Source organism: Rhodofomes roseus (assembly GCF_022264815.1).
Source record: "Rhodofomes roseus strain CIRM-BRFM 1785 chromosome Unknown C8Q71scaffold_16, whole genome shotgun sequence".
Classification (NCBI taxonomy): domain Eukaryota; kingdom Fungi; phylum Basidiomycota; class Agaricomycetes; order Polyporales; family Fomitopsidaceae; genus Rhodofomes; species Rhodofomes roseus.
Window position 1 is genome coordinate 73429 of NW_025952972.1, and position 19739 is coordinate 93167.

Below are 19739 nucleotides of genomic sequence, written 5' to 3' on the forward strand. Positions count from 1 at the left end.
GTGTGCAGATTGGACGTGAGCCGCCTACAACGTCGGCAACGCTTACTGGCATAAACAAGGAGTCCGGGTATGCGTTCATGGACGACATGAAGGACACAATGGCCCTTGTCACGGCTATCCTTTCCGTCATTCACCCTACGCAGTATAGCACTGGGATGGCCGTCCTTTCGAAGCTCATGCAAAGCGATGACTACGCGGAAGTCCTTAATCACTGGGCATCGTGCTTCACAGCGATGCAAATCATCAACAACCGTGTCAGTCCCGCCCATCTTGACCCGGGAGCGTCGTACGGTTGCTTTGACATGGTGGCAACCGTGGGCAACTACAGCGGGGGCTTGTTCAAGTTCCCTTCCCTGTCTCTCAATGTCGATCAGCGGCCAGGAAGCATCCTCGCTTTTCCCGCCCATGTCCTCCAGCACGAAGTAACGGAATTCACGGGCAACCGGGTTTCCTTTGCTTGGTTTATGAAGGATGCCGTCCACTCCTGGACACAAGAGAAGCAGGTTGACTGGTCTGACACTGCTACATTTGGACACTTGATGAATGTATTGGGTTGATGTAACGTCGCTGATAGCTGGTCGTAAATATATGCATGTCATGTCCTGGCTATAGGCGTCATGCCTGGTAACGAGGCAAAAGAGGCGTGTGCCTCGTCTGCGAGCGCTTGCCAACGCCCCTGCTGTCGCATGGCGTATGAACGATGCCCAATACTGCCCCGCTCAAGGCTAGCCCACTCCCGGGCGTAAAATTCAAAAGAGCGGATCGTCCGCTTCATCTCCTCTTTCACCAACACCACTTGCTCATCCCATCGGTCGTGCCTCGCCTTTTGACGCAGCCAATTGACGCGATGGACTGACGGATGTTGATAAGCGTGGGTCACCGAAGTAGCGAGACACTTACGCTCTGCAAGCCATTCCGAGTTCTCCGTGTCTCCGCCTACATCCACTGACCATATCCATGACAGCTCTTTCCTACTGCTGTTGCGCTCCGTATGATCGACGAGATGTGTTGCTGCTGTGAGATCTTCCTTATGCAATGGCCTGTATTTCCTCATCACTGGCGGCAGTGTCTGCAGAAAAAGGCGGAAAGCGGACTGCCTCGCCTCATCTGTGGGCTGCAGATAACGAATAAGCGTCATCATGGTCGTCCACTAGTTTCCCTCACCTGAGTTATCTGCTTGCCTTTTGCTGCAGCCCCGGCTGTCTGCTTTGCAATCGCCGCCGCCTCTTTCTTGGATGTGTAGAATTCGTTGAACCGCTTCTCCATTGCCTCGCCCTCCCCTACCGTCATTACAAGCGGTATCATATTCCTGCGGGCCAGTGTGAATACCCGAGACCACTCGGTGATCACTTTCTCCACATTCTGGGCTTCCTTGAATGCACGCGTCTGCATCCGCTGGCTGTTGGCCGGCCGGACTTGGGTCACATAGACCATCGATTTCAGACCAATGGCCATGCGAAGCCTGTGCAGAGCGTCGTTCGCTTGCCCTTCACGCAGGCGGAGCTCCTGCTCCCCGAGTGCCCGCTTGTTCATATTCGCCAATTTCTCGCGGCCAATGGTGGAGGGCAGCCGCAGCGGAACACTCTCTGGCTGTGTCTCGTCATCTGGATCCTCAATAACGACCATGTCATCCGTCACATCCGGGTCCTCTGCCACGTCTGCCCAGTCCTCGCCGGTGTAGGCCGCCTCTGGCTCGTCGTCCGTCTCTTCCCCGTCGTCATCCGAGTCGGCACCGTCTTTCCAGAATGTGGCCGCCTGTTTGGTAAAGCTGTCGATGCCACGCTGCAGCCTGTTCCGCCTATTCACCAATTGTAGCTGCTCGGTAAGAAGCGAGTCGCTTTTGACGCGCCTCGCCAATGCGGCGACAGTCAGTCTGACAGGCATTGAGCATATAATGACGCCGTTGAAGAGGCAACGTACTGCTGCTCCTGAAGCGCCAAGCCCTCTGCTAGCCATGATGCAAGGCCGGGATTAGCCTTTGTCCTTCCTTCTTCCTGTTCCAACAGAAGCTGGATGTCTCGCTTGCCAGGTGCTGGACTGGCGATCAATAAGCGGACACATTGAGGGAGAAGCGGGCCACACCTTTTGTCTGCATCACCTCATACGGCTCCATGACGCTCAAGTCGTCTCGCCTCTTCGCCCGCGCTTGTGCCTCGATGCGCTTCCATTCTGCCAAGTGCTCGACATTGCTCGACGACTCCATATTCCTGAGTGTCTCCTTGCTGAGTGCCAACTCCTTTACCGCCTGTAGGAATCGCTTCGAGAGCATCTTCACTGTAAATGGTGTTCAAGTGTTGCTTCAACGCTTTGAACCAAAGCGACTTACCCATGCCAGTTGTCTTCCGCCAGTTCGAATCGTTCATATGGTCGTCTATCACTTCTTTCCGATGCGACGTCGACATGGCCCGGGTGCTGCCTGAGATCCTGTTGAGCGGAGCCCACAACGTCTCTATGACCTCGCCATCTACTAGGCCCGCTCCTGGAATGAAGCTTGGTGAATACTTTACCAGGCAATCTCGTTGATGCCCATGGACGTGGAACTTGCCAATTCCCCAGTCGATCATGGCAGATGGCCATTTCAGGAATTGCGGGCTGCTTTCAAACCGGGCCTTTGCTTTCTTGCTGTATTGACATGAGACGTCGTACATGATCAGGAAGTGCTTGATTCCCTCATGATGTTTCAATGCCTGGGAAAGGGCGTAATCCATATTCATTTGTCTGCCCCAGGAATAAACGTGCGACACCTGAGAAATGGACGGGTCCATACCGTTCGCCTTTCTGAAAATCGACTACAGAGTGAGGCACAAAGCACCCGTGTCGTCCACAGGCAACCGCTCCAATACCCGTCGCTTCCATGTCATGTCGATCCGCATTTGCCTGATTGACGGCTCGGTGTGCATGGCAATTCGATTTCTATTATTCCTCAGGGCCCGCGCACGCTTATGATGACCCAAAGGCGGCTTACCTCCCGTACGTCCACCGCCGCTTTCAAATGTTCCTTGTAGGGCAAATTGGTGACCATGAACCCGTGCCCATCGGCGAGCGGGATATCATCGCCCGGTCGGCGCATCTTCAAATGCTCCGCACTGAAATTACCGTCCATGACGAAGGACACCGCATGTTTCCAGCTAAATACTAGCATCAACCGCTTGTTCGCTTCTTTTGCACTGGACTCACGACTCGTTCTCATTTTCCCAGCCTGCTGCTAGGTTGATACCGGGGCGGGGACAAGCGACACAGCTCAATGTGAGCTTTCCGGGTCCGAGATCTCCACAACCATGGCCATACCCCTTCCATTTGCGGTATTTGAGATTGCGCCATTGTCGGCTGGTGCGCAAGAGTTCCCGGTAGCGATTCTAAGAAGCGGATCAAAGGGCCGCTTCATTGCCGAGGTGAACTGTACTTACTGGCACTCTGTGTGGAAAGGCGGAATTGGACAGACGACGGAGGCGTTCAAAATAGCTCTGAGCAGCGATTCCAGACACCTTGTTGGCGAGTAAGAAATCGTCCAGGACACGGAATGTGAAGCAGGTTCGAGGGCGAGAGACGGATCCAGGATATAGACCCATGGTGAGCAGCTGAAATATGTCCTTGTCCGCCCCCGGGCAATCACAGATGCTTGCGCGCAGCGAATGGACGCCAGTGATGTCGACAACCGTCAGCTTACGAACGGATGCATTGGCTTCAATTTCACACGGCCTGTTTCCATGGCCAAAGTTGACGCGGAGTCCAGCGGCATATAATGAGCTGGCGATGAAGTATCCTGTTTTGAATATGAGCGTGCGCACTAGACAATTAGGCTGAATTGAACCTTCTGTGGAGGAATGCATTCCAAGTTCTGCTCCGTATTCCAGCTCATCCACCCAGGCCTCCGCTTCTTCCTTATCCGCTTCTTCCTTATCCGCCTCTTGGCCATCCGCGTCTTCGCCATCCGCGTCCACATCAGGCGACTGTATTGAGATCGCTTGCTTTACTCCTTTGGGCACCCACCGCTCTACGTGGTGAAGATAGTCGATGCTGTGCCGATTGATGCAGCAGTCAGTGCATAGGCTTGGTCGGCCAACACAGTCAACGCATCTCCATGGGCTCCACTCTTTGTAGCACATCGCACATTGCCGTCTATCTCGCGGACCTTCTAGCTCGAGTATGCAGCCAAGCATTTGGTCTCGGACTGGCACCCATTGTCGTATGAAGTCCGCCTGAGTCTGCACCGCCATCAGCAAAGGTCTGAGCAATGTCCGCTACTTACTGATCCAGATGCTTTTGTCTTTCTGCGCTTCTCGGGCCGCGGGTTCTCCACATCCTCCATGAAGTCTGGAATGCATATGTCGTGGTCTGCCTCCTCCAGCGTCTCTGCCACTGCGGCTGCAGCTGCTCTTGAGGGACCGGAAGGCATATCTGGTTCGCTGGGTACATCGAGGACTGGAATCGCCTTATGGCTCGTTCCTTTCTTGGTCTTTCTGACTTCTGTACGCATTACCGTCACCGCCTGGGAAGAGCCCACTGCGTGCCATTTGCGACGCGACATGGTCGTTGAGACAAAGAGAAAATTGCCCAGACACACATGCTGGGACCACATGTACTACCGCATGGTCGGCAAAGGTTCTACATCATGCTTATACACGTTGCAGTGCTTGCCGACCGGACCCAGCAGCCGAAGTGTACTGCTTGTCTGGCCAGGTGGTCGCCGTGGGAAGGAGGCAGATGCGCGACTTAGTCTTTCACAGAACAAGCGGACCTATGATCATGAGATCCGTCTATCAACAAATATTGTGCATTTTTAAGAGACCGCCCCATTTCATACGAGCAACGTCATCAGAGTCAGTTGCGGGGCAGAAGGACGTCTGTCTACTGGCACATTGAACCAACTGTACTGCACAATATCCAATGCGATAAGCGGTCATCTGTCTCTTGTTAGGTGTCGCCAATGTCGGAACCCGCGCTCCCGACCACCCGCTCATCATGTCTCCGCCTCTTCGATGTCCGCCTCTTCGATGTCCGCCTCTTCCATCTCCGCCTCTTCCATCTCCGCATCCCAGCCGCTGCCAGCATCGTAGGCTTCATAGCTGCAGCCCTCACTACCGCTGGCATTGTCTTCACCGTCCTCACTGCCGCTGGCACCGTCTTCATCGTCATTTTCATTGACGAGGTCGCTAAGCCACTGCATGGAGCCACTGGCAAGCCTTTCGTCTCCAGATGGATCGGCGTGCTGAGACTTATTGTCGTTCACGAGGGCGACAAGCCAACGCAAGACATATTCATCTTGGACGGGAGAGGCCTGGGCGTAGAGGGTCCACGTGCGGCGCTTGCCGTCCTTCGTGATGACTTCCTTTCGGAGCACGTGCTGGCCCACCATATGTACGAGCATGACCCTATGGTCAAGGCTGTAGTGATATGTCAGTTTGTGCATGCAAGTCAATAGAACCGCCTACATATCATTTTCCTCCACTTCGTCAAAGCCCTTGAACCAGGGCTGAATGGCTTCTACTGACAGTTGGAGGAGTTGGAACAGCACGTAAAGGTTGTCGTGCCAAACATAGGAGTCGCGGTTGCACATGGTGGGTTGGTTGTTCGTTGTTGAGATGCATGTACATAAGGTTTGTGCCACCCCAAGGCAATTGAAACTGAGATAAATTTGACCGTACAATGGCAGACCCATTACCATATAGCCTCAGCTTCTCTGCACGTCAGTGACGGCATCGAGATGCAACCCGAGCAACCCGCCTGATGCATTCTGTCAAGAAGCAAAAGGTGAAGAAGCGAAAGTCTGTGGCCTGGTCTTTACGCTGCTTTGATCTTTCAAGTCGCCATGTAGATGGCGGACCGGCGCACCAGAAACACGCGGACTGCCAACAAGCGGGCCAGCAACAAGCGTGCCAGCAACGGGGAGACCAGCAACGAGCGGGCCACCTACAAGCGGAACCCAACAAGAGCTTCATTTACATCCTATGTCGCCGAAGGTTATAGAATGTCCAATGTATGGAATGGCTTACAAAGGCGAGGTTGGCCTCGGGTAAATATAGAAAGGCTTACAAAGGCGAGGTTGGCCTCGGGTAAATATAGAAAGGCTTACAAAGGCGAGGTTGGCCTCGCGTATATATAGAAAGGCTTACAAAGGCGAGGATCGCCTCGCGTATATATAGAAAGGCTTACAAAGGCGAGGATCGTCTCGCGTATATAAGAAGGGCCGACAGATTTGCGAACGACATGCCTTGTGTGCCGTCTCTTTCCCCGCTCCCTCTCCAGGGCTGTAGCTGGCCATCCGTCTTCACATTCAATACCGAGATATGGGAACATATTGAGAGTCGATCTCTCGATATGTTTCCATATCTCGGTACTGAACATGCAGGCACTTGGACAGTTGAAGGTGAAAGCACCGTTCAGGGAGATTTGGAACGACGTGTTGCCCTCTCCAGGGCTGTAGCTGGCCATGCGTCTTCACATTCTATGCCGAGAAATGGGAACATTTTCCCTTTCTCGGTATAGAACGTGCAGGCACTTGGACAGTTGAAGGGGAATGCACCGTTCAGGGAGATTTGGAACGACGTGTTGCCCTCTCCAGGACTGTAGCTGGCCATGCGTCTTCACATTCTATGCCGAGGAAGGGGAACATCTCGAGAGCCGATATGTTTTCCCTACCTCGGTATTGAACATGCAGGCACTTGGACAGTTGAAGGGGTAATGCACCGTTCAGTGAGATTTGGAAACGATGTGTTGCCCTCTTCAGGGCTGTAGCAGCGTCAATTGCCCACATGTCTTCATAATCGACGCCGATGAAGGGGAACATATTGAGAGCCAAACAGTCTTTCCGCCGCTCTGACGTCTCCAGGTGACATGGGACACCCAACAAGTGGGCCACCTTGTTTGTTTGTTTGTTTCGTCCCTTTAGGGTCACTGAGGGCGGAGCCCTATGTAGACCTAGGTACATCCTGAGCTCGACCGTCCCGTACCTCCCTCTCCCCCTGTCCCTGCGCATGCTGGGCGGGCCACCTACAAGCGGACATCTATAAGCGGACCAGGCATAAGCGGGCCAGGCATAAGCGGACCAGGCATAAGCGGGCCAGGCATAAGCGGGCCAGGCATAAGCGGGCCAGGCATAAGCGGACCAGGCATAAGCGGATGCCTAGAAGCAGACCACGTACAAGCGGATGGTTGCTCACAAGCGGGTCGCATGCAATTGGCCAAGCACCCCAGGCATTGCACGAAATGCACTCGCCCTTAGGTCGCCCCACTGCATTTCTAGGAGCCAGGCCAATGGTCATTGGGCGGGCCAACGGTCGGCCCGCCCATCGTTTGAGCCCAACTGTTCATACCGTATCAGCCGACGTTGGTTCGCCCATGGTCATTGGGCGGGCCAACGGTCCGCCGGCCCATCGTTGAGCCCAACCTGTCAATACCATATCAGCGGACGTTGGTTCGCCCATGGTCATTGGGGGGCCAACAGTCCGCCGCCCATCGTTGAGCCCAACCGTCAATACCATATCAGCGGACGTTGGTTCGCCGATGGTCATTGGGGGGGCCAACAGGTCCGCCCGCCCATCGTTGAGCCCAACCGTCAATACCATATCAGCCGACGTTGGTTCGCCCATGGTCATTGGGCGGGCCAACAGTCCGCCCGCCCATCCAATACTGGAACGCACAACTATCAATGTCATCCGACGGTCCGCTGGCCCATGGCCAATGCCACCCGACAATAAAAGGCACTCGCTCTTAAAGGTACTCGCTCTTAAATGCACTCGCTCTTACGTGCTCGGCCGACTACATGGCCATTGGTCAGGCCAACCATCCGACCGCCTATCCCAACAATGCACTGCAAAAAGAAACGGCACCCTGCTACCGTTTATCGCCCAGTCATCCGCCCATCACCAACCCAAGGCGCCTATTCGCCCATCCCGTTAATGAAAACGCCCCGCTCGGCCGACGTCAGCTCGCCGAATACATTGGGGTTTTTCACGCATCCGCTACCCTAACAGCATCGGCCATTCCGCTGAATGGGCTCTCCTTGACATGCTCTCCTCTGTTCCTGATGTTCCAGACCCTGAAGCTCAAGATGAAGCTGCTCAGACCTCAGAGGTTGAACGCTGGCTTCGCTTCGAGGGTGGAAAGGGCAACCCATATGACCCACTTGTATGGTGGAAGGTATGTTGTTCTGTGGCTGTCTGAGCCTAAAATTGACATGTTATCCTCAGGAGCATGCACACAAGTTCCCAGTCATTGCCTCCATGGCCAGGGACTTCCTTGCCATCCCAGGAGCTTCTGTTTCTGTTGAGCGTTTATTTTCCGCATCTCGTCACCTTTGCGTTGACACACGCAGCTCTCTGAAGGCAGAGACAATTAGTGAGGCCATGTGCTCAAAGCAATGGCTCAAAGATGGTCTTTTCAAGTTTGATAATATGAGATCTTGATACTTCCTGCATACTATATATACCATATATATACTGTATATATACTATATATTATACATATACCATATATATACGGGTTTTGGGTGTATATATATTATATAGTTGGAGCCTTACTGGTAAGTACATAAGCGTGGAATATGAGCACATACATGGGACTGTGTATGATAGTCATGAAAGAACACGATTGTATCGGCTTAGCAGCTGGACCTCCTGCCGGCGCTGGCGTTGGACACAAGGTCGTGTCATTAGTGTTTCACATATCAAGGTTGGGTTTGAACGTCTCAACATGGTGTATTGCTACATTCAAGATTGCGAACAAGTATGCTATGACTCCGACGGGACTGAGCGGGGCTTGGCACCACAAAAGTGCAGAAGGACAGAAGGACAACTCACTAACATCGAACAATTTCTGCCCTTCCACCCCAGCAAACGTCATCCTCGGCTCAACCATTCCTTAGCACCCTCTCCTAGCGTCCCAACACGCGATGTATAAGACCCGTGCGCCAGTCCTGCTGTCTGCGGGTGTTCGCCGACACGTCTGCCAGTGGAGGTCTTGCAAGGTGCTCACTGTCGATATGGCCTTCCCGAGACCTTCCCTGAGGTGATTTTGACGCGTATATTCCGAAAACGAGGTCGTCACAGCCATAGAACGAGTACTGAGCGAGGCATCGAGCGTTGTGTGAAGGCGACATCGCGAGACGCGAGGTGGCTGAGGCGTGTGGCGCGCAGGTGGCGCGAGACCTTTATCCACGGACTAGCGGGTAACGGTAGACACCAGAGGACACTACTGCCAATCTGCCGCCTGCGACACATGCACCACAGCCACAAGGTCGGCCCGCTGCAATATGTACACTTGCACGGGGTGTGGTGGCTAAGCGCAGTACGTACTGCTGAAAGTAGAGCCTAGTAGTCCGAGGCTTCGTAGCCCAGGACTCGGATCGCCCAGAACACACGGCACGGTGTAGGCAGACAGGACTGGCATCAAGCTCGGGGCTGACCTTGGCGACATTCAATTGATACACTACACTGCAGACCCAGCTCGCAGGCGATTGCGAGGATAAGTATTGCACGTCGTTTTGGTGCCGACGAGCCGTCCACACATCGTCGTTGGCTGCCGCCGCCTGCGCAAATGCTCTGCCGTGAGTCTTGCATAGCCGAATGCTTTCTCCTCAACTCATTTCCTTGCCGCAGCACATCCCGGGCCCCCCCCCCTGGTGTGATGTATGGCTTGACTGCGATGACAATCGACGCGTCGCGGCGCTGCATGCGCTCTTAACAGGCTGTCAGTGTCACTGGCAATCAGAGTTTACCGAGGCCCAACACAATAGGCCCGCTCAGACTGAACGGGTAAGGGTACGGGTACGGGCAAGGGCAACGTCACGGGACGTACCCGGGCGGCTCAGCCACGGCTGCCACGCAGCCACCGCGCTAGGGTTAGCGGCGGGTGGCTGCTAACCCTAGCCTTTCTCTCCAGCGCCTGTAACCTACCTCTCAGTTATCCCTTTCATTTAAGGCATACGTACAAACCAGAGAATACAGACGGTGTGGATAGCGAGTCAGAGCGTCTGCAGTCACAATAACATACCCAGTAATTATCTCAGTCTCTGCGAGGGGAGTGGTTCCTTTTTACGGTTACATTTACCCGATTTAGGCAAGTGTTATTTTGGCAGTGTTTCGGCAGGCTGACATTGGTCTGTAGGGTAATCACTACAGTAAGACAGAAGTCAAAATCATGTAAAAATGTGCGACCGGACTCGTATTAGTGCCACCGAAAGGCCGTGATGTAAGTAAATTATTCTGAGACTCGAGACCACAATTATTGCCATGGTTAGAAGCCCGCGAGAAAAAGGCTAGGGTTAGCAGCCACCCGCCGCTAACCCTAGCGCGGTGGCTGCGTGGCAGCCATGGCTGAGCCGCCCGGGTACGTCCCGTGACGTTGCCCTTGCCCGTACCCGTACCCTTACCCGTTCAGTCTGAGCGGGCCTAATCTAATAAGCATGCATGGGACAGTATCGCTGTCAGCCTTTCAACTGAGTATTACGCCAGTCACTCACCCAGGATGGCAGGACTTGGGAAGGACGAGGGTGGTAGGAAGCGTCGCGGTCGCTCGCCATGGATGCGTCTTGCGGGCGCTTACACAGTTGAAGGGAGGAATCGAAATTGCGCATAGCCGTTGCCGTGGCAGACCATGATAGACCGGCAAGCGTCTGATATGCTAGATGATACAAGTTACATGACTTCCTGATAAGTAGAAAAATGTCCACAGTAATACAAGTCAATAAATATACCCCATCGTAGACAGCACCAGGACCAAGCTGCTCATGCGTTCGCCATGATCACTGAAGGCAACGAACTCGGACCATTGCCCGGCTTCTTCTTAGCCGCACCGCCAGAAGATTGCCCCTTCTTGGGCGAGTCCAGACCAGGAGTGGACCCGGACGCCGCGAACTCTTGCGGCAGGTCTCCTTCGGACGGCGCAGGTGCCATGCCCATCGGAGCGGCAGGTGGTTTCGCTTTCTTCTTCTTGGATGCGGCTGCTGACGTCGAGGTCTTGATGACCTGGCCAAGCGGCCCAATCTTAGTATGTGACACACTGGGTGGGTCGTCAGGAAGTATGGTTGCTGGGGTATCGGTATCGGAGGGTACGGGTATAGGTTGAAGATAGCTGGGAGGCATAGGTGGAGGTAGACCTGCGGGATGAGGTGGCGTGGGGACCGCACCAGGCGGAGGAGGTTGCGCAGAAGTGGATACGGTGGATATCCGCTCGTGGTAGAATGTTTTGAGGAGACCGATCTGCTTCTCGACAGTTCTCGAGTCTAATGGAACGAACGGAGGCGGCGGCGGGAACGGGGGTGGAGGTTCTTTCGGTTTGGCACTGTGAGATCGGGATCAGCACCACCCTACGAACGAGCAAAAGGGTATCATACGCAGATGGTCCTTCTGCCTGGCCCTGCTTCTTGCCCTTCAGTAGCTTCTTGGGGATCGTCAAGCTCTGTAAACCGAACTCCGCAGCGATACCCAGCTCCCGAAGACCGAGGAAATCCTCGCCAAAGGAGTCAGCGAAGTTGCCCCTGCAACTGAAGTCAGGGTCCGACCCTTACTCGCAGATACATAGCAAACGTACATGACGAATTGTCCATCCTCTTCCTCGCCATCGGCGTTCTGGAATAGGGCGTCGTCGTCCCAAGCTTCTTCAGTGGTCTACAGGCAGATTTAATACACAGCACGCTATAGGGTCAGGTTTGTTACTGACCGCTTCTCGATACGTGTTGGCCAGCTTCTTCTCAAGCTCAGCCAACCTTCCGCCGTACCGGATGACGTCGTCCTTGATATAGCGATCAAGCTCGTAGACACGAGTCGTTCCGCTCTCGAAAAGGGTATGTAGGATGATTTCCTGTAAAGGGGCAGTTAGATTGGTAGTGGACTATACGTGCGCGCACCCACCTCGGGTGTCATCTTCTTTGCGTACTTGTCGCAGAGGAAACGAATCGTTCGCCCGACATTTTGAAGGTACTCCGAAGCAACACCTGCGAGGACATCAAGCGCAGCCTTGGACGTTCCTATGACCACTTCATTAACAAAATTCCGCGCCTACCACCCGCATATACCCACCTTGGAAGCCAGCATGTTCCAAGACCTTGCCCCCCATCCAATGCAAACAATCGTTCGCATGTTCCTCGCCGATCTCAATCCCCGAGCCAACGGGCTTCCACGGTTGCTCGTCCAACACTTCCTCCACATCCTCAGGGACTGGCTCGGCCGGCGGCGGCACAGGTCCGCCGCCCTCCTCCGTGTTCTGACTGAGCGAGGCGAACTTCGCGTGTGTAGTGCGCACCCGGCGCAACGTACGTATGTTGTTATTCATGTGGTAGAGGAGCGTATCCGTGCGCGGCGTGGATTTCTTCTTCTTGCCCCGGCGCGTGCCTTGCCGCGGTTGATCCGTAATCTGCTTGAGCGGTGCAGCGTCAGAGACGTCCTCCGAGGAGCGGTACAGAAGGGTTGGGAGGCCGTTCGCGAGCAACTCCTCCGACTGCATTGCGTCCCACCAGAGCTCAACTGGGTCCTTGTCTGCCGTTGGGTACATGCGAACGCGTTTGCGTGGCCGGTCATCCAGGAAGCCGTTCCTGTATACTCAGTTGGCGGCTGATCTTCATGAGTAATGAAAGACTTACAGCTTGCGCTTCTCTCCGATATCGCCATCTATGGTTTGAAGGGACGAGCTACCGACATCTTGCTCGTCATCTGACATAGGTGTATACCTCCTCAGCCACTGTTCGAGATGCTGTGCGTCGTTGGAATTGGCGGGATGCGAAGCATCCGTCCACCACTCTAGTTCCTGGTCTAGGCGCGAAAACGCCGCCATGCCGTCCGCACTCCGCACGATTGCAGGTGATTCAGCAAAGGAGCCATCATGGCGAGCCTTCTTGCTGCTTGGCTGCACTGTAGCTACTGCCTTCCCCGGACTGGGTGACTTCACCAGAGCAGGGGACTGTACGCGGGCGTGGCCGTTAAGGGTAACGCCGTTAGTCCGCGGCGCGACAGTGATGACTGCGATATCCTGCGGGATGACGGGGTCGGCACGCTCCTTCCAGTCCGTGATGTTCTTGAGCAGCTTCTCGGCCTTGGCTTTCAGCCGCATGGCGCACATCCGCAAGGGGTGGTCCTGTAAGTAGTCAGCAGATGGTTCATCACATTGTGAGTGAGACACAGACCGGCTGAGCATTGTACATAAAACAGTTGTGCCAAATGAGATCAAGGTCGTCCTTGAACTCTCGCTTGGACTTGTACTGCTTCTGCTTCACCTTCTTGAGCATGGTCTGCAAGTCCATGGGGTTGGAGATGACTACGTCCACATCAGCACTAAGTCAATGTACTCAACCGGTGAACGAACCGTCATAGTAATCCGGTACGTCGGACTTGGAGACCGGCTTCAGGAATGCTTCGGAATCCCTGTTATCCTGGGGCGCAGATGGTCAGTAAGTTGGCTTTCAGCCGCACAAAGACAATTGCCATTGCCATTGAAGTAACAAGCATGGGATTATGATTGTAAGCTTGTGCGGGGTCGCTCATGATCCCCGAAGTCCCACTACTACCGTGCATGATAGACATAGGACATCCATGTCCCCGCACCATCAGAAGTGGTAGATGGACCGCATGCGACGTGGTCAATACCCACGGTCGTGAGCTGAGAACATTTGTGTCCTCGCCGTACATCTGACGGAGCGAGCGTAATGCATTCGAGTGGCGACGAGAGGATTGTCCTCAGTTGTCAAATATCCTGGATGCGATCTTCCACCAGGGTGCCCGGGCCGGTGAGTGCCACCCGTGGCGAGATTGAGCTATCGACCATTGCGCGTACTCACCATCGTTACCATTCGCAGGTCAATCAAGAGGCCCTCCAGAGAGTCGTAGAAAACATCAGCGAGTTTCGCGGCATCATGAGACTGCCTCTGCAACGAAGTCAGACACTTCAGCCACACCACCAGGAAGCACACTCACGCGTGTCTCCTTAACGGCGCTTAACAGTAACTTGAGATCTGTGTGCTGTTGCGCTGTCTTGACCTGGCTTTCTGTCAGGGTTCTGAGGAGGTTCTGGTGCGTTGAACCGTCAGACGCAAAGACATTGGATGGATGGCAAATAGAACACGGTGTACTTACGTTCATCCTCGGTCCATGGGCCGCGCGCACGGTGACGGTCGCAGAACAAGGTGGCACTTCAAACTCCGCCCGCACTTATCGCAAACTGCCGAACATTGTCGCGTTGATATGGAAAGCCAACTGTGGCCCCTCCTTGTTCAGCAACTCACATTTTCCAAAACATTTGAGTCAACATTGTGAGTACTCTAATAACATGCACATGCACTTACTGACAGTATCTTCGTAGCCACCAAATGCTCATACTTAGATGTGAGCAGCCTGGCCAGTCGCGAGCCGCGTCGCGTCTTCGCAGACAGTGACTTCGCTACATTGTAATCACGTGCTCCCATTCAAGTTCGTCGTCCGCATGCGTATATCTATGCGAAATTTCGAGGCAGACCACTGATCTCTATGAACCACGGTCTCCCTTCAGATGTCATGGATGAAGGTAGGGAAAAGTGAGTACTTTGAAGCTCGATTGAGTTGCATTTGATTTTGACCACGGGTTCTATTGTGGCCACAGCACGGTGCACGGGGTCCTCTACTGGGCCACAGGCCTCAACGCCAGTTGCCTGTACCAGTATCTCAAGTTCATACAGCACAGGATACGTACATGCTCAGTCTTTAGTCGCTCTGAAGATTAGCAATGTTCAGGCAAGTTTTTGAGATTTTTGCGGCAGCTGCAAAGTCACTACGACAGCCTCGGGTTATTCACTTTCAAGCGGACAATGGTTGAGACCCGAATGGGCGGGACCCCGAGAGTATACGCGGTGGGTTCGAACGCGACCGGACGCGTTCCAGCTTAGTCCGCTACCACCATCTGCTCGCCGCTCAGCGACACTCAAATGCTAGGTCTCGACTGATTTCTAACCCATCTGTGCTTCTTTATCAACCTTGTCTCACTTCATTACTACTCTGACAGTCCTCATACACGACACGCGCAACAATCATGCAGAACTCCCCGTTTGGTAAACGTCTACGCGCCGCGCAGACAGACGAGGACGGCCACCGACGAAATCGTCCTCGCGTTAATCAAATCTTCGGACCTGTTGCTGCCATACCAGGATCGACGCCCTCACTCGACTCGCGTCCGACTACGAGCGAGAGTGGCGTGTTCGACTCCCCCGTGGACGCGCCAGGACCATCGCGCGGACACGATTATGGCGACCGGTTCGTACCATCGCGCGACGCAGGAGACATTCGAACTACCTATCACCTCATGGACGAGTCGCCCACTGCGACGCCATCGAAGAACCGCATCATTCCAACCGAGTCGGACGCGCTTAAGGAACAGGCGAATGCGATCTTTACGTCCATTCTCCACACAGAGGTCACACCCTCCTCACCAGTACGTTCATCGTCACCCACACGTCCGCCCGCCAATGCACCACTGCCGTCAACCCCGAATCGTCGACGACTGTTCAACTACAACTCACCTTCCCGATCCAACCCGGCCACACCGACGCGACGTCTCGATACACCCGTTGACGAAGCCTACTCGATCAGTCCTGTGCGTGCGGAGAGCCGACATATCCTGGAGAGTCCGCGGCGGCAGCTGCGTAGCGTGTGCAAGACGCCGTACCGCGTCCTCGACGCGCCCGACCTCGCCGACGACTTCTACCTCAACCTTGTGGATTGGTCCAGTACGAACGTGCTGGGCGTGGGGCTAGGTTCGTGCGTATATCTCTGGACGGCACACACGGCGCAGGTGTCCAAGCTCTGCGACCTCTCGGACTCGAACGACACTATTAGTTCGGTATCATGGGTACAGAAGGTGCGCTCGTCGCGATTCGCAATCTGTGCATGCGTTTCTGACACCAATGCAGGGCTCGACGCTCGCTGTCGGCACACTGTCTGGTCGGCTCCGAATCTACGACGCAAGCACGCTACAACTTACGCGAACGTACCAACAAGCACACACCCAACGAATCGGCGCACTCTCTTGGAATCAACACACTCTCAGCTCGGGTTCCCGTGACAGGATGATACACCATCGAGACGTGCGGGACTCGTCCGTCAAGCCCTTTAAGCGCTCGCAGGGCCACCGCCAGGAAGTGTGTGGCCTGCGGTGGAACGGCGACGGCGGGGTCCAGGATGCGCTGCTCGCGAGTGGCGGAAATGACAACAAGGTGTGCATCTGGGATCTCCGCGGGAGCAAGCGGCCACAACCAGGAGTGCCGCCGAGGGCGAGCAGTGCTGGCGGTGCTAGCAGTGCTGGAGAGGACGCGGGCGAGGTTCCGCTATGGAAGTTCCATGACCACACGGCCGCTGTGAAGGCCCTCGCCTGGGATCCTCACGTAAGCGGGGTGCTGGCGACGGGAGGAGGCACAGCGGACAAACATATCAGGTTCTGGAATGTGGCCACCGGGGTCAAACTGAATGAACTGGACACTGGTAGTCAGGTGAGTATCCGAGGTTTAAAGCGGTTATTGCTGATGCTGACTTCGACGAAGGTCTGCAATCTCACCTGGTCGCTGAACTACCACGAGCTTGTGTCGACGCACGGCTTCTCCTCGACAACCGCTCAGCACCAGATCTGCGTCTGGAAGTACCCTTCGCTCGACATGGTCGCGTCGCTTACGGGGCACACGTATCGTGTGCTTTACCTCGCGATGAGTCCCGACGGCGAGACCATTGTCACTGGCGCGGGCGACGAGACACTCCGATTCTGGAACGCGTTCCCCAAGCGCGACAACCACGAGACGAAGCGCGAAAGCCGGCTCGACTATGGTCGACTCATCCGGTGAATGTCGAACGTCTATCGTTATTTGCCCCCACTTCCCCGTCCGGCTGCGCCCCCGTCGCCACTGCTCCTTCCCCGGACTCGACATCGTACACATTAGTCGTTCCTCATACGATACGAGTGTCCACGAGTCCCAATATCCTACGCTCCATCTACTCACCGACTTCGGACCGTGTTCGGCTCCCCACATCTCACTACCCCACATCGTCCTGCATCGTCTGCACCACCACTGCCGCACGTCGTACACTCTCCATACCAGAGCATACTCTCGAAAACATACGTTACGTTTCCTTGCTTTGCCATGTCTTGGGGATTGTCCGTCGTCCTATCCCTTCCATCTCCTATGCGCGCGTACTGGTCTGCGTTTTCCCTTTACGTTTCATGTTGGTGTTGTTCCATCCTATAGCTAGATATCGCTCCCCTGTGTAAGAGCTACGTACTGTCATCCCTGCATGCCCGTCTTCTCTCTAGGTTTTGTCACACATGTACACATCCGCTGCTTTGTCCATATGCACCGGCTCGAAATGTATCATTGCCCGTTGTCTTATTCTACATACAACGGACAGACGTAGTCTCCTGCGCGCAGGTTGAAGTCAGCCGATTTGTGCCTCGACATAACAGTGATCGAAGTGCAGACTTGCGAAAGCTTGAGCGGTGTTCAGTGGGCGTCGCGTTCACAAGACATAACATGACAATCGTATACAGATGCTTACCCTAGGAAAGAACGCTCCTGCATTACCGGGGCTGGATAAATCGGATTGCTAGGGTACGAAGTCCACCGGTATCCGAGTCATGTCCGCGTCGCTAGTGTACAAGACATGTCAACGCTACTTTACAAGGACTATTGTCCCAGTCACAATGGAACAGTAGAACAAGCTGCGACATAAGTCATAGAGACCGGTCGTTTCGCCCACCCTCAAGCACTAGTCCGTGGTGGGTCACGACCATCTACTAGGCATTCTTCAGTGTCCTCCGTGACAACGAGTGAGGTAACCCATTAAGAGGTCCGGTCATTGCACACACAAGGAGGGTGAGCAGTGTATGTGGTGACTGAGAACCCATTGCATTTCAGCTGGACGTCGCTAGCAACCCAGGACTCGCGAGGCCTCTTCGAGCCTGGGCTTGAGGCGGGTATTCGCGTGAAGCCGGTGGGTGAACGGACGCTCGATGCGCTGTCGACAACGTACACCCTAACGGCAGGGATGTCGGCGTAATAGATCCGTCGGCGCACCTAGCAGATGATACAACCTGTGTCTTCCTTCCTGAGACTGGCCTCCAGCCTGATGCTCAGAGAGCCGTCCGATTGGACGTAAGGGCTACCTCTGTGTACAAGGAACGTGTTCAGCCATATGGTTTTCTGACTAGTTCAGAGCAGCGGACGTACGACGAGAGACAGTCAACGGCAAATGCGTCTTTGAAGAATGAACTGGCTGAGACGGAGTGAGGAGGGGCCGTCAGTTGGTGGTTGTGCTTCAGACGTAGCCAGTTGGCGTGGTTGCCTTCTATCTGCGTTGCCGTGCCGTCATTGTTGCAGACTATGAAACCAGAGTCGACCCATGTAGGTTGACTGCCTTCTAGCAGCGAGAGCGTAACGACCCATGCTCCTGGCCTGATACCATGACGCATTTTACGGGCATCCTCCGCAGTCGCGACATACACCTTCAAGCACCAAAGTCTGCCTGCAAATAACCTTGCTCAGCGCAGCACGCGCCATGAACGGATACACGAGCCTACCTCGAGCGATGAACTCGATATCAACGTGCTTGAGCACGCGCATGCGCTTCTGGAACATGAGGATGCGGAAATGACCGACGAACATGTCCTTGTCTCCTGAGAGCTCCTCCACGACGACATCGTCTTCGGGCACTTCGCCGCTGAAAAGCACCTCGGCAGCACCGATGAGGGGCGTGATAGCAGGCAAGCGGCGGATCCATTGGAATAGCTCCTGGATGGGGTTCTCGAGACACGCATGTCGTATGTCGGAGAGCGTCGCCTCCGTTAGCGGAGCGGCGCATGTGAGGAATGCGCTGAGCAACTCGTGGATAAAGCTAGTTTGCGGGCCAGGACCGCACTTGACCACTGCCCAGTAGATCGGGGTGTGGCTCTCAACGATGGGCTCCTGCAGCAAGGCTGCCAGCGATAAGCCATATTCCCGACACGCGTCGGTGCACCCCTTGAGGACGACCTCCGCGGACTGCTCCACTACCAACTGTCTCGTCAGGAGGTCGCGGAGGAAGCCCGACATGATTTCCGAGGCATCCAGCGGTGTGACGGTACCGCTGGGCGATTTGGATGCGGTGCGCTCCTTGCTCTTGTCAGACAGCGCGGATGAGAGACGCAGCATGCTGTGAGGCCGGGAGCTCCGGTAGTCGCTCCCAGAGGCTCGACGGCGGGCATGAGGTCGGCGCTTGGTGGACGAGGGATATGAGAGGGAAAGTTCGCTGCGTGCTGGCCGTATGGGCGGCGGCTGGGGCAACGGCACGGATACATCGCTTTCGGAGGAGTGTTGCCCTCGCGAAGGCCCTGGCACTTGAAGAGATTGGGTAGAGGGAGGAGCCGTATCTTCAGGTTTGCGGTCGACATCAGCGGGGGCGGGTTCGGCGGAGAAATGCGTATCTGGCTTCTGGACGAGCTGTGTAGGCTCTGAGGCGACGTGCTGGATGTACGGGTCGTAAGTCGTAGATGCAACCGGCTCATAAGCTGGAGGGGAGTCTTCGAGCTCGTGAGGCCTGCCAGGGATCATAGGCAGGTCCTTGCTCAGGTGCTTGACGTTGATCAGGACCATTACTACTGCTGCGTGCGGGGCTCCTGGACTGCGGGCGACGGATAACAGGTCAGCGCTGCCCGAGCCTGCTCAATACATATAACGTACGTGCCGGGTGCCGTCATAAATGTACACAGCCTCTCGAAGACGTTCTGTCAGCAGTCGACTCGAAGGGACGCACCGTGCACTG

At 55.0% G+C, this 19739-nt stretch overlaps 6 protein-coding genes across 6 annotated transcripts; 2 read left to right on the forward strand and 4 right to left on the reverse strand.

Annotated features, from left to right (window-relative positions):
• Window positions 1–595: 595 nt before the first annotated feature.
• Window positions 596–4160, reverse strand: C8Q71DRAFT_711618 (uncharacterized protein; the record flags this gene model as incomplete). The annotated part of the gene is made up of 11 exons (XM_047920817.1): window positions 596–852; window positions 901–1069; window positions 1294–1873; window positions 1921–2032; window positions 2083–2274; window positions 2327–2718; window positions 2768–2913; window positions 2966–3128; window positions 3178–3356; window positions 3408–3747; window positions 3952–4160. 11 exons carry the CDS (start codon window positions 4158–4160, stop codon window positions 596–598), a joined length of 2739 nt encoding a protein of 912 aa, XP_047776641.1.
• Window positions 4161–4960: 800 nt separating this feature from the next.
• Window positions 4961–5557, reverse strand: C8Q71DRAFT_725224 (uncharacterized protein; the record flags this gene model as incomplete). The annotated part of the gene is made up of 2 exons (XM_047921680.1): window positions 4961–5384; window positions 5433–5557. 2 exons carry the CDS (start codon window positions 5555–5557, stop codon window positions 4961–4963), a joined length of 549 nt encoding a protein of 182 aa, XP_047776642.1.
• A 4753-nt stretch (window positions 5558–10310) lies between these two features.
• Window positions 10311–14132, reverse strand: C8Q71DRAFT_770405 (uncharacterized protein). The gene is made up of 13 exons (XM_047924318.1): window positions 14064–14132; window positions 13905–13997; window positions 13769–13855; window positions 13297–13363; window positions 13118–13248; window positions 12578–13068; window positions 12018–12529; window positions 11850–11965; window positions 11659–11799; window positions 11530–11606; window positions 11333–11476; window positions 10460–11280; window positions 10311–10393 (listed from the first exon to the last, which is right to left on the reverse strand). The coding sequence occupies exons 1-12, from the start codon at window positions 14067–14069 to the stop codon at window positions 10725–10727; spliced, it is 2421 nt and encodes an 806-aa protein (XP_047776643.1). The 5' UTR covers window positions 14070–14132; the 3' UTR covers window positions 10311–10393; window positions 10460–10724.
• A 96-nt stretch (window positions 14133–14228) lies between these two features.
• Window positions 14229–14812, forward strand: C8Q71DRAFT_823420 (uncharacterized protein). Its single transcript, XM_047926240.1, has 3 exons — window positions 14229–14239; window positions 14290–14500; window positions 14566–14812. The coding sequence occupies exons 2-3, from the start codon at window positions 14454–14456 to the stop codon at window positions 14684–14686; spliced, it is 168 nt and encodes a 55-aa protein (XP_047776644.1). The 5' UTR covers window positions 14229–14239; window positions 14290–14453; the 3' UTR covers window positions 14687–14812.
• Window positions 14813–14991: 179 nt separating this feature from the next.
• C8Q71DRAFT_711532 (WD40 repeat-like protein) lies at window positions 14992–16789 on the forward strand (the record flags this gene model as incomplete). Its single annotated transcript, XM_047920812.1, has 3 exons — window positions 14992–15816; window positions 15869–16444; window positions 16496–16789. 3 exons carry the CDS (start codon window positions 14992–14994, stop codon window positions 16787–16789), a joined length of 1695 nt encoding a protein of 564 aa, XP_047776645.1.
• A 1227-nt stretch (window positions 16790–18016) lies between these two features.
• On the reverse strand, window positions 18017–19674 carry C8Q71DRAFT_859665 (uncharacterized protein; the record flags this gene model as incomplete). Its single annotated transcript, XM_047927673.1, has 4 exons — window positions 18017–18107; window positions 18170–18464; window positions 18520–19598; window positions 19658–19674. The coding sequence occupies 4 exons, from the start codon at window positions 19672–19674 to the stop codon at window positions 18017–18019; spliced, it is 1482 nt and encodes a 493-aa protein (XP_047776646.1).
• Window positions 19675–19739: the final 65 nt, after the last annotated feature.

Coding starts and splice junctions, on each gene's coding strand:
- C8Q71DRAFT_770405 (XM_047924318.1), bottom strand. Junction 11,966..12,017: donor GGAACATGCTGGCTTCCAAG/GTGGGTATATGC, acceptor AAGTGGTCATAG/GAACGTCCAAGGCTGCGCTT. Junction 11,477..11,529: donor GAGGATGGACAATTCGTCAT/GTACGTTTGCTA, acceptor CTTCAGTTGCAG/GGGCAACTTCGCTGACTCCT.
- C8Q71DRAFT_823420 (XM_047926240.1), top strand. CDS start 14,454: ATGAACCACGGTCTCCCTTCAGATGTCATGGATGAAGGTAGGGAAAA. Junction 14,501..14,565: donor ATGGATGAAGGTAGGGAAAA/GTGAGTACTTTG, acceptor TTGTGGCCACAG/CACGGTGCACGGGGTCCTCT.